The sequence below is a fragment of the Oryx dammah genome, unplaced genomic scaffold (assembly GCF_014754425.2).
Source record: "Oryx dammah isolate SB20612 unplaced genomic scaffold, SCBI_Odam_1.1 HiC_scaffold_8, whole genome shotgun sequence".
In the NCBI taxonomy this organism is placed as follows: Eukaryota; Metazoa; Chordata; class Mammalia; order Artiodactyla; family Bovidae; genus Oryx; species Oryx dammah.
In genome coordinates, this window is record NW_024070192.1 from 7,708,752 (window position 1) to 7,721,626 (window position 12,875).

At 54.4% G+C, this 12,875-nt stretch overlaps 1 protein-coding gene across 1 annotated transcript in view; it reads right to left on the minus strand.

The window, feature by feature from the left end:
- QRICH2 (glutamine rich 2) overlaps positions 1-12,875 on the minus strand; it is a 23,808-nt gene that overhangs the window by 3,960 nt on the left and 6,973 nt on the right. The window contains exons 6-17 of the mRNA XM_040244320.1: positions 11,333-12,875; positions 10,497-10,582; positions 9,298-9,395; positions 8,663-8,777; positions 3,539-3,799; positions 2,707-2,829; positions 2,548-2,622; positions 2,194-2,358; positions 1,977-2,098; positions 1,296-1,361; positions 961-1,062; positions 135-338 (exon numbers count right to left, since the gene is read on the minus strand). The exon at positions 11,333-12,875 is cut by the window's right edge and continues 1,137 nt beyond it. Coding sequence (XP_040100254.1) covers positions 135-338; positions 961-1,062; positions 1,296-1,361; positions 1,977-2,098; positions 2,194-2,358; positions 2,548-2,622; positions 2,707-2,829; positions 3,539-3,799; positions 8,663-8,777; positions 9,298-9,395; positions 10,497-10,582; positions 11,333-12,875 — 2,960 coding nt within the window. The remainder of the gene's footprint in view (positions 1-134; positions 339-960; positions 1,063-1,295; positions 1,362-1,976; positions 2,099-2,193; positions 2,359-2,547; positions 2,623-2,706; positions 2,830-3,538; positions 3,800-8,662; positions 8,778-9,297; positions 9,396-10,496; positions 10,583-11,332) is intronic.

The following is a 12,875-nucleotide window of genomic DNA, read 5'->3' on the forward strand; positions in this document are numbered from 1 at the left end:
GTGCCCCACTCACACACACACACACATACACACGGACACACACACGAACACACGGACACACACGCACAGACACACACACACACACTCTCTGCCCTCCCCGGTGCCAGGCTCCCGGGTCCGGCCCGGCCGCCCACCGTTTGTAGCAGGGGGAGCTGAGGCACTGGGCCTGCAGCAGCTCACGGACCATCTGGCTGCTGGCCTTGACGGAGCCCCCGAAGTGGATCTGCACCTTCTCGATGTCCAGGAGCATCTTGGAGTGCATGGTGCGCAGGCGCCCCACGCTCCGCTCCACCGGCCCCAGGTCCCCCTGCAGGAAGCCGCTGCTGCCCAGTTTCAGGCTGTGGGGTGCGGGCCCAGCGGAGGAGTGAGCTGTGCCCCAGCACCCTCCCTGGGAAGCAGGGCCCTGTGGAGTGGGAGCCCCCTCCACCGAACCCCAGGGACCAGGGCCGGGCTTGCCGGGGAGGGTTTCCTGAGCCGAGAGCATGCAGAAGAGCCAGAGGGGAGAGCAGCCCAGTCCATCGGGCCGCCTCGCACCCCTGGCCCCCGTGGGCTCCAAGGGCAGCTTTTGAAAACCAGCCTTTCTGCTGAACCCCCGGCCTCAGGAGTTGGAAAGTCTGTGGGAGGAGGGCAGGAGCCCTGGAGGGCATGAAACACACCCCCTACCACTCATCTCACACTCATGGAGCCGCCCCCTGCCTTCCTCCTAGGCCCAGTGTGAGCAGGGGAAGGGTGGGGGTGGGGGTGGGGGGAAGTCTCAGAGGCAACGGCCCACTAGGACGCCTGGCAGGGGCGCAAAGGCAGGTGGTTACTAGGTCTGCACCTCCTGCGCTGATGCTCCCGCCCTGGGAAGAGCTGGGAGCTGCTTCAAAAAGCGCCCTAGCATCACCCCGCCCCAGTCCCCTCTCTCGCCCTCCAGACCCCCTGCAAAGCCCTCACAGGACCCCGCGGCACCGCCCATACTTGCGGCTCTGCTGCCGAACCTGCTCCAGTTCAAAGACCGTGTAGGGGCGGACGGAGCGGTGCCCGGGCAGGCAGGGGCCCACGGGAGTCATGGGGATGACTCTGAGCAGGGGCAGGGAAGGGAGGGTCGGAGTGAGAAACCCCAGTGTCCAAACCCATCACCCACTCCTCACGCTCCACCTGCCAGAGGAGCCTTCCCGCCCCAGGGATTGAAGGCCAAGGGGTAAGAGCAGCCCGAGGCATGGAGCGGACCAGAGAGGAGGAGCAGGCGAGCTGGAGGCAGGCAGGGAGGACAGAAGATGCCCCCATCACGGCCACGCGCTGGGGGCACTCACTGTCCAGTCACAGGTGTCTCCAGGGGACGGTCACACGAGAGGCAGTGGAAGTGTGCCAAGAGCTGCCTGTGAGGGATGGGACACACGCAGAGGGTGAGGGCCTGCCCAGAGGGCCCCAAAGGGAGGGATGGAGAACTCAGGTTTGGCTGGTAGGCTGGATGCTCAGCGCCCAGGGGGACGGGCCCCCAGGCCACCGGAGGCAGGTCTGGGCCCTGCTCCCTGTACACATCAGCTACTAGAGATGCCCACTTCTGGACACACATCTAGCACCCTAACCCAAAGCCGGCAGGGCTCTCAAGGGCCCTGAGGGGTGGGTGCCCTGTGTAAGCCTTGGCGGCCCTCTGGTGGCCAGGAATGGAAATGCTGAGACTCAAGCTGCCATGAGCCAGGCACCCCCGGGAGGACTCGCCCTGCCCAGGCTCTGCCTCTGGTGGCCTGGGGCCTGTCGCCCTGGGAGCTGAGCTCTGAGGGCTGTGAACCCCCTCCCACCTGTGCCCAGAGAGCCTTACGCCCGCCTCCCCTCCCTCTCTCTGCTATAATATGAATCAGCCTGAGCTACAAGAGCTTTTCAAGCTCTGTGCCTTCCTATGGCTGGGACGGTCCCAGATAGGATCCGCCAGTCCCTCCGAACACACATGGGGACCCTCCAGCCGGCCCACCCTCGCCCCTGCCAGGCCTCACCTCCGCATGGCGGCTGCCTCATCCGCCTGGTAGAGTGGAGAGCGCTCTTTGAGCTGCTGTCGCAAGGATTTCCAGCGATCCTCCAGCAACTGCTTTACCGGGTCCAACTCCAGGCGGTCCAGCTTGGGGGAGGAGGTGAGGGGCGGGGACCAGGTGAGCTCTGAGAAAGCAGGTGGGGGTCTGCAGTGCCCGGAGGAGGTGGCGTTGCCCGGGTCACCTTGCTGTCCATCTCCACCAGGAGCTTGTCCAGCATCTTCTGCCAGTCCTGCTCCCGCCCCGTCATCTTGGCCACCAGCTCCTGCATCATGCGGTTCAGCTGCTCCGTGGTGGCATCAAACTGGACTCGGCTCACTTTGGCCGCCAGGGCACTCTTGTTGGCTTTCTGCCCAGAGACAGGGACGAGACGCGCCCCCAGCGAGATGGGACAGAGCCACCGAGGGGCCCTGCTCCACGTAGCTCAACTCTGATGCTGAGCCCACCTCCCACCTTGGGCTCCTCTCCTCTCTCTGCCTTTTCAAGAGTGGAAGCGATGGGACCTCCCTGGGTGGCCTTTCTTCAGGCCTGGCCTTACCACATCGATTTCCATCTCCAGGTGTTCCCTGTTGGCCTTCTCCTTCTCCAGCTTCTCCAGACCCTGGTACAACACCTGGGAGGCCAAGGGAGCAGAGAATAAGGAGCAGGGAACCGATCGCGCCCCAACCCCGCCCCCCACCACCCTGCCAGCCCTCACGTCAATGTCCTTCTGTTTCTGCCGATGGTCTTCGATGAGGTTGCTGGTGGTGATGTTGAGTTTCTCGCAGTCGCCCTGCACTTGCAGGATGGCGCTCTGGATGTGGCCCAGCAGCTCTTCATCCTACGCAGGACAAAGGCAGGCTCCCTGGGGCGGCCCCCCCCCCCCCCACCCGGGGCACTGCCGCCCCCCAACAGGGGAGCCCTTAGAACATCACCCAGTGGACAGGCTGACATCAGACCCCACTCTAGGCCTCCTGGGTTGCCATCATAGCCCACCACCTCCCCATAGAGTGGCCTCCAGGGACCCGGTCCACTGGTGCAGGTGATCGGTAGAGGTGATGAGCTGCCCCAGGGCCCCAGAGAGTTGGGATGTGGTCTACAGTCTCCCCTCCTGCCCTGAGCTGAGTGTGAATTCTGGAGTCCAAGAGACAGGCCTCAGGGACTTGTGGTCCTCCCTGCCCTCCCCCCAGCAGGCCTGCCCTTTATAGGGGAAGAGAGAAACAGACCAGAAGACCAGTGTGAAGGAGCGGGCAAGAAGTCCTAAAGCTATGTCAGCGTCCCCGAGGCACGAGCATGGCTCTGCTCCACCCCTCCACCAGCTACGCTGTCCCCATCCCACCGTGGACCCAGCTCAGCCCCAAGTCCCGTCCCCAGGGCCAGCTCAATGGCTGCCCTCGCTGTGACTCTACAGAAAGACCAGGCACTTTCAGGCAGTTGCTAAAGGGCTCCATCATGCAAAAGTGACCCAACATCCCTCCCCCGGACACTCCCCAAGCAGCTCCTGGCGGATGGTCGTCTGCAGCTACCCAGGAGGGAGGCAGGCACTTCACCTGGCTCTGCAGCTTGGCCTTCTTGGAGGGCCGGGAGGCAGCCAGGTTGCTGACCATGTTCTGCAGCTGCTCGTAGCGCTGCACCAGCATGCTGACCTGGTGGCTCAGGTCCAGGCTGCAGGCCGGGCACGTGGCCGCAGGGTCGATCTGGCTGGGGGCCAGGGTGGTCAGGGGCTTGTGCGGGGCCATGTTCAAGCTCATGGACAGCAGCGTGGAGGACGAAGCCAGCATGTTCTCAATGATCGTCCTGAGCTTGTCTAACTGGGTATGGGAGAGAAGATGGGTGCAGGGCAGTGAGCAGGTCACCACACGGCCACCACCAGCCTTTCTGCCCGGACCTGCTGTGATCCAGGCAGGTGCCGGAGGCTCGGTGCCTCGCAGGGTACGCAGCTCACGGGAGGTGCTCGATGTCTGTCCATTAAACAGTGAACAGTGTTCCCAGGGGAGGGAGGGCAGGTGCTGATTAAGCCCTTGCAGGAAGGGGGCTTCTGTACCTTTCTCCAGCCAGCCCATTGGTGCAATGTGAGAATGTATCTCCTCTAGCTAAATCCCAGAGTGATGATGTCTGTCAGTCAGTCCACATACACTTTGAGGACCCTGGCGGCACACAGGCCCTGCTCCAGGCCCTGGGCAGAGGAGCGGTGGGCTCACACAGGCTCTCTCCCCATTTAGTATGTAAATAACAATAAGAGAACATGATTTTCTAATGCCACCTACAAAAAAAAGTCAACTCAAAGTGGATTAAAGACCTACATGTAAAACCAAGACAACAGGCAGGACACTTTTTGACATAAATTGTAGCAATAGGACTTCCCTGATGGTCCGCTGGAAGAATCCGCCTGCCAATGCAGGGGACATGGGTTTGATCCCTGGTCCAGGAAGATCCCAGATGCCAGAGAGCAACTACCCCACCTGACACACCTGAGCCCATGGGCGGCAACTCTGAAGCCCACGTGCCCAGAGCCTGTGCTCTGCAACAAGAGAGGCCGCTGCAGTGAGAAGCCTGCGCCCTGCAATGAAGAGGAGCCTCTGCTCACCGCAACCAGAGAAAGCCCACGAGCAGCAACGAAGACCCAGCGCAACCAAAAATACATAAATCATAAAAAATAAAATAAATTGTAGCAACATTTTTTTATCTGCCTCCTAAGTCAAAGGAAATAAAAGCAAAAATAAACAAATGAGGCCTAGTTAAACTGAAAAGCTTTTGGACAGCAAAGGAAACCACCAACAAACAGATAACCTATGGAATAGGAGAAAATATTTCTAAACGATCTGACTGATAAGGGGTTAATTTCCAAAACATATTAACAGCTCATACAATTCAACATTCAAAAATCAAACAACCTGATTTAAAAATGGTTGGATGTCACCCTTATGGCAGAAAGTGAAGAGGAACTAAAGAACCTCTTGACGAAAGTGAAAGAGGAGAGTGAAAAAGCTGGTTTAAAACTCAACATTCAAAAAACTAAGAACATGGCATCCGGTCCCATCACTTCATGGCAAATAGATGGGGAAACAATGGAAACAGTGACAGACTTTATTTTGGGGGGCTCCAAAATCACTGCAGATGATGACTGAAGCCATGAAATTAAAAGATACTTGCTCCTTGGAAGAAAAGCTATGACCAACCTAGACAGCATATTAAAAAGCAGAGGCATTACTTTGCCAACAAAGGTCTGTCTAGTCAAAGCTATGGAGAAGGCAATGGCAACCCACTCCTGTACTCTTGCCTGGAAAATCCCATGTAAGGAGGAGCATGGTAGGCATCAGTCCATGGGGTCACAAAGAGTTGGACACGACTGAGCGACTTCACTTTCACTTTTTACTTTCATGCACTGGAGGAAGAAATGGCAACCCGCTCCAGTGTTCTTGCCTGGAGAATCCCAGGGATGGCGGAGCCTGGTGGGCTGCCATCTATGGGGTGGCACAGAGTCAGACACAACTGAAGTGACTTAGCAGCAGCAGTCGAAGCTATGGTTTTTCCAGTGGTCATGCATGGATGTGAGAGTTGGAATATAAAGAAAGCGGACCGCTAAAGAATTGATGCTTTTGAAGTGTGGTGTTGGAGAAGACTCTTGAGAGACCCTTAGACTGCAGGAGATCCAACCAGTCAATTCTTAAGGAGATCAGTCCTGAATATTCCTTGGAAGGACTGATGCTGAAGCTGAAACTCTAATACTTTGGCCGCCTGATGTGAAGAAGGTGACTCATTGGAAAAGAGCCTGATGCTGGGAAAGATTGAAGGCAGGAGGAGAAGGGGACAACAGAGGATGAGATGGTTGAATGGCATCACTGACTTGATGGACATGAGCTGAGCAAGCTCTGGGAGTTGGTGATGGACAGGGAAGCCTGGAGTGCTGCCCTCCATAGGGTCGCAAAGAGTCGGACATGGTTGAGTGACTGAACTGAACTGAGAAGACCTAAACAGATATTTTTCCCAAAGAAGGTATACAGATGGCCAGCAGGCACATGAAAAGATGCTCAACATCGCTACTTATTAGAGAAATGCAAGTCAAAACCACAATAAGATATCATCGCACACCTCTCAGAAAGGCTAGCATCAAAAAGTCTACTGGGAATGTAAATTGGTACAGTCACCCTGGAAAACAGTACAGAAATTTCTAAAAACACTAAAAATAGAATTAGCTTATGATCCGGCAGTTCCACTCCTGGTTATGTATCTGAAGAAAATGGAAACACGAATTCAAAAAGATACATACACCACAATGTCCACAGCACCACTAGTTACAACAGCTAAGACACGGAGCAACCTAAGTTTCCATCAACAGATTAAGAAGATGTGGTTTATATATTAAAATGGAATACTACGCAGTCATAAAACCCGAAATTTTGCCATTTGCAAAAGAACTTGGATGGACCTCTAGAGAAGAGAATGGCTAACCACTCCTGTATTCTTGTTTGAAGAATTCCATGGACAGAGGAGCCTGGAGGCCAAGAGTCCATGGGTTCGCGAAGAGTCAGACATGAGTGAGCAACTAACACTTTCACTTCACTTTCATGGATGGACCTAGAGTATTATCCTTAGTGAAGTAAGGCAAAGACAAATACTGTATGTTGTCACTTATATGTAGAACCTAAAAAATAAAACAAACTAGTGAATATAACAGAACAGAAACAGACTCATAGATCTAGAGAACAAACTAGTGGTTACAGCTGGGGGAGGGCCAGGGGAGGGACAAGACGGGGAAGGAACTAAGAAGTTCAAACTACTGTGTATAAATAAGCAGCCAAGCTATATTGTGTAGCACAGGGAAATAGAGCCATTCTTTTATAATAACTTCCAATGGAGTATATTGCTGTTTAGTCGTTTAGGATTGCCATTTCCTTATCCAGGAGATCTTCCTCCTGTCCCAGGGATCAAACCCGTGTCTCCAGCTTGGCAGGCAGATTCTTTATCACTGAGCCACCTGGAAAGCCCTCAGTGGAGTATAATTTGTAAAACTACTGAATCACTGTGTTGTGCATTTGAAACTGATGTGATATTGTAGATCAACTATACTTCAATTAAAAAAAAAAGAGAATGTGACCAGCGCCACCACTGCAGGGGTCTCTCATGGCCTGGGTGGGAACAAACTCCTTCCACTGGCCCTCCTGCTCTCTTCTGGATCCCATGGTCCCAGTTTGTCCCCATAAAGGACTGGTCCTGGGTAGACACCAGACTAGCCAAAGATCTGTGATGTGTTGCCTGCCTCAGGGAGAGAGGCTGAGCCAAGCTAGGGCCCCCCTTCTTGGAACCATGTGACATTGCAAGGCCTGGGGCAGCCCTTTTGGACCATGTGTGAGAGATAAGAAAGCTGACTGACACAGGGAACCCAGCCTGGCATTCTGTGATGACCCAGAGGTGTGGAGTGGGAGCGGGGAGGGAGGCTTATGAGGGAGGGGCTATATATATATATATATATATATATATATATATAATTATTAGTGATTTATGTTGTTGTACAGCAGAAATCAACACCACATAGTAGAGCAATTATCCTCCAATTATAAAATAAATGGAAAAAAAGAAAAGAAACCAGACGGAATACAGAAGGCAAGAGAGATACAGTGGTATTTGAGAAAGATGGATAAGGAAAGTGACACAGAGGCAAAGACCACAAAAGACACAGAGGGCTTCCCTGGTGGTCCAGTGGTTAAGAATCTACCTTGCAAAGCAAGGGACACCGGTTCGATCCCTGGCCCAGCAAGATCCCACATGCCAAGGAACACTAACCTGGTGCTCCACGACAACTGAGCCAGCGTTCTAGAGCCACTCCTGAAGCCCACGCACCTTGATCCTGCACTCCGCGGCAAGAGAAGACGCCGCCCTGAGAGGCCCTCGCACTGTGTTCAAGAGTAGCCCCTGTGCGACGCAACTAGAGAAAGCCCTCGCACGCAGCCAAGAAGACCCAGCAAAGCCAAGCAAGCAAGAAAGAAAGCTTTTTCAAAAAAGACACACAAGGACAGACAGGTAGTGGCCTGGGCCAGACTGGCCCCTTGGCCTGGAAGTTTGCCCTTCCCAATTTCCTCTACACGTCTGTATTTTCAACCAGGCTCCTGTGGGCCTGAGCTCAGCATGACTCTTGCCACTAGAAGAGTCAATGCTATTCTGAAGAGTCAGGAGCTGGGCCTGCCCAGTGGCAGGTGGATGCCCTCCAGGTGTGGCCCTGCGGAGCCCCAGAGGTGGCTAAGCTCAGGCCTGAGCCTTGGGATAACACGTGACTCTCAAACACACCATCTCCTGCCATCCTATTCCAAGACAGTCAGTCCTGGGTTGTGAAATGGTGCACACTGCCATCCTGGCAGACTTGGAGGGGGTCCTGAATGGGGCCTCTAGCATAAAGGGGTTCCCATCATGAGCCCCCTGGGCCCATGATTTTGCCCATCTGATCCTTCTATGGGCACTCAGAGAGCTGGTCTGAGTCCAGACAGTCCTCACTGGGAACATTCTGGGGTGACCAACACTCACGATGTAAAGGCAGACACTCCCAGGAGAGTGAAAAGACAACCTCCAGAAAGGGAGAAAATACTTGCCAAGTATATATGAGATAAGCGTTTAGCATCCCCAATGCCCTCAGCCAGCTCTGAGAAGGGCCCTCGTCCCTGTGGGCTGAAGGTCCTCACCTGATCCTGCAGGTAAATGGAGGCTTCAGAGACCGAATGTTCCATGCTAACCTTGCCCTTCTCCTGGCTCTCCCTCAGCTCACCCAGCTCCTTCTCGATGTCGGCCATGGTGACTCTGTGTGCGCAAGAGACGTTCCAGCCCCACTACCCGCCTAGGGGCCGGGGCCCGCCATGGCTGAGCGCTGGCCCTCAAGGATGGAGGAGGCAGCGCGGCGCGCTTTCACATCCCCTCTGCAAGCTCTGCTAAAGCATCCAAGGCCCTGCCTGCCGGGGAGGCGGGTGCCCAGTGTGCCCTGCTGAGAGGCTTCAAGGGGGTGAGGCATGGCCCTGCGCAGAGACTGCTCCGAGGGGGCTCCAGCAAACGCTTTGAAGCCTCCAACTGTGGACAGAATCTAGGGAGGTTTTTTGTCCGGGGAGAGGAGTGCTCTTCCAAGCCCTGGTGCTGAACTGTTTTAAGAACGTGGGAAACTTCCACTAGCAACCTGAACAAGGTACGGACAACCCGAAGAGCAGACGTGATCCGGGCCTAAGATAGCAGTCGGTTCAGGAACGAGGGGACCAGAGGCTGCTACTGCCTCCCTGGCTGAGAACACGTGATGCCTGGACACAAGCTGCACTCAGCCGGGGGATTTTACCTGAGGATACCCAGCTGCAGGTTCAGCGGGCTACCTTTCTCCTCCTTTCCTCTTTCTTTCTCCCCATGACCCTCCAGGATCTTGCTCATCTTCTCCATCTACAAATCCAATGGAAGAGGAGTGTCAGGCGGGCTTGAGATCTCTGCTTTCTGAATGTACCTCTGCAGGCCCAGCAAGCTCCTCCCTCATTCCCTAATCCTTTCTTTTTTTTTTTTTTTCCCATACCATGAGGCTTGCGGGATCTTAGTTTCCCAACCAGGGATCAAACCCAGGCTGCTGGCAGCGAAAGCACAGAGTCCTAACCACTGGACCACCAGGCAAGTCACCCCACCCCCTAATCCTAATCCAATCCTCTAGCAAAGCCTGAGGTCCCTTCCTGACGTTCAGTCCGTCTACCCCGTGGATGAAGATGCTGTTGCTTAGTTGCTCAGTTGTGTCTGACTCTTTGCGACCCCATGGAGCGTAGCCCGCCAGGCTCTTCTGTCTATGGGAGCAAGAATACTGGAGTAGGGCACCACGCCCTCCTCCGGGGGTCTTCCCGACCCAGGAACTGAGCCAGGGTCTCCTGCACTGCAGCTGCATTCTTTACCCCCTGAGCTACCAGGGGGGCCCGTGGATGTAGAGAGCTGGCATTAAGAGAATGACCGGGGACTTCCCTGGTAGTCCAGTGATTAATACTTCACCTTCCAATGCAAGGGGTATGGGTTCAATCCCTGGTATGGGAGCTAAGATTCCCACATGCCTCAGGGCCAGAAAACCAAAACATAAAAAAACAGAAGCAATACTGTAACAAATCCAATAATGACTTTAAATATCATCCACCTCGAAATAAAAACCTTAAAAAGAGACAGAGAGAAGCGCTGAAGACCTAACAGCCCCTCGCCATGACTGCTGGCCCCAGACAGTCCCACAGGCTCCAAGGCTGCTCCAGGGTCAGTGGGGGTTACTGGAAATGACCACATGTAATGAAAGGAGCCCAGGCCACCTTGCTGGCTCAGTGGAATCTTAATAGCTTTGAATGTCCGGTTTTAGATTCAGGAAAGAAACAGGCTCAAACCTGGGGTGTGTTTCCCATCGGAGGGGACTGTAAAGATCCATGTGATAGTAACGGAGGTGAAAGGACTGTGTAGTCCATGAAAATGAAAATGGGAAGTGGGGCTGTTGGCACTGGAAGACAAAGCAGGTGGACCCTCCCTTACTTTTGCTTTTTCTTGTTGAATTTCTTTGGTCAAGGCCTTTAAGGTCTTCAGCTGTTCCTGCAGGTCAGGGGGTATGGACTTCTTGACTATGGAGAACAGAGATCTTAGAGTGAGAAAAATCAGATTTCTAATGGCTCCCAATCCCAGCCTCACAATGAAGAACAACATGGATCGTTTATCTGGCTTTTCCTGGGGGCTGGGCTGGAGAGGGGTTGGGAAGAGAGGAGTGTCTTTTTAGGGCTCCCCTGGTGGCTCAGTGGTAAAGTATCCACCTGCAATGCAGGAGACCTGGGTTCGATCCCCGGGTCAGGAAGATCCCCTGGGAGAGGAGATGGCAACCCACTCCAGCATTCTTTTTCTTTCTTTCTTTCTTTTGAATACTTATTTATTTGGCTGCATCGGGTCTTAGTTGTAGCACTCAGGGTCTTTGTCTTGTGGCTCGAGGGCTTCTCTCTAGTTTTGGTGTGCGGGCTTAGTTGCCCTGCAGCATGTGGGATCTAGTTCCCTGACCAGGGATCGAACGCGTGTTCCCCTGCACTGGAAGGCGGATTCTTAACCTCCGGACCACCAGGGAAGACCCCACTCCAGTATTCTTGCCTGGGAAATCCCATGGTCAGAGGAACCTGGAGGGCTACAGTCCATGGGGCTGCAAAGAGTCAGACATAAGTTAGTGACTAAACACCAACAACTTGGACTCTTGAAGGCTATGGGAGAACCCAGAATGGCTGAGGATGGAAATGCCATTTTCGGGGGTCTCAGGCAGAGGCACAGGAGGAGAAAAGGATGAAATCAGCTGAGGAGGACAACAGCCTCTCCTCTGTGCCTGCAGCACCCACCCATCAGTGCCAGCAGGTACTGCATCTTCTCCAAGTCCGTTTGGCCAGCCTGTTCCTCATCCAGGTCCTTTACGTTCTCCTTAAGCTCCATGTAGAGGCCGATAATCTCTCCCATCAAACGAAATGTTTCCACGGCTATGGGGAAGCTGGGAGCCAGTTTATCCAGTGACTCACGTCTCTCACTCTGAGTATCACTCCTTTCGGATGAGCCTCGGTCCAGATAGTCAAGGGAGTGTGTGCTTCTGGGAACGGGGGCCTCTTGGCTTGGGTAAGTCTGAACAGAAACTCCAGGTTGGCTTAAGACATATAGTTCTTTTGGACCCACACCTACCTGGACTTGCTGATCTACACCTTGATACCCTGGGCCACCATACATTAGGCCCTGGGAGTCTGGGATAGAGTCGGGAACAGCCTGGTCACGCTGCTCTGGTTCAGGTGTTTCCAAATGCTGTTGATCCTGGGGTGCAGATCCTACAGCTGTGCTTAATGGTGTTGGGCCACGCTGCTGCAAACCTTGTCGATACATTTCTCGTAGTACCAAACCTTCTCGGGCTGTACCTGATGGTGTCAGACCTTGACTGGATAGGAGTGATAACACCCGACCATACTGATCCCTGCCAGGAGGTGCCACACCTTGCTGGTATGGGCGTGGTGATGTAAAACTTCGAGAATCGGCACGGTATGTTGGAAACCCGAGAAGCTCTGTGCCTGGTGGTATTATGCTTCGACCTGTGCCAGATTGCCTCCCCCAACGTGGATCTATTACAGGCTGAACCAAACCCTGCTGATTGGCACCAGGCTGCATGAAGCCACGTGGATAGGCCCCAGGTTGGATCAAACCACCTGGATAGGCACCAGTCTGGACCAGACCAGGAGGATATGCCCCAAGTGGGACCAAGCCAGGCATAGATATATTAGGTTGAAAAAAGCCATGCCGACCTCTATCAGGATGTACTAAACCATACTGATCCACTTGAGGTTGCACCAACCCAGGCTGACCTGCACCAGGCTGGATCATACCAGGCTGACCTGCACCAGGCTGGATCACACCAACCTGGCCTGTACCAGGCTGGATCACACCAACCTGGCCTGTACCAGGTTGGATCACACCAGCCTGACTTTCACCGGGCTGGATCACACCAGCCTGGCCTGCACTGGGCTGGATCACATCAGCCTGACCTGCACCAGGCTGCACGACACCAGGCTGGCCTGCACCGGGTTGGATCACACCAGTTTGACCTGCACCAGATTGCACCAGACCAGGGTGACCTATATCAGGTTGCACCATACCAGGTTGACCCGCACCAGGCTGCACCAAACCTCGATGATACATTCTAGGTGGCACCAAACCTCGTGGATACATTCTAGGCTGCATGAAACCAGGCTGATCTATACCAGGTTGGACCAAACCTCGTGGATACATTTCAGGTTGCACCAAACCTCGTGGATACATCCCAGGTTGCACCAAACCTCGTGGATACATTCTAGGCTGCATTACACCAGCCTGGCCCGCACCGGGCTGGACCACACCAGCCTGGCCCGC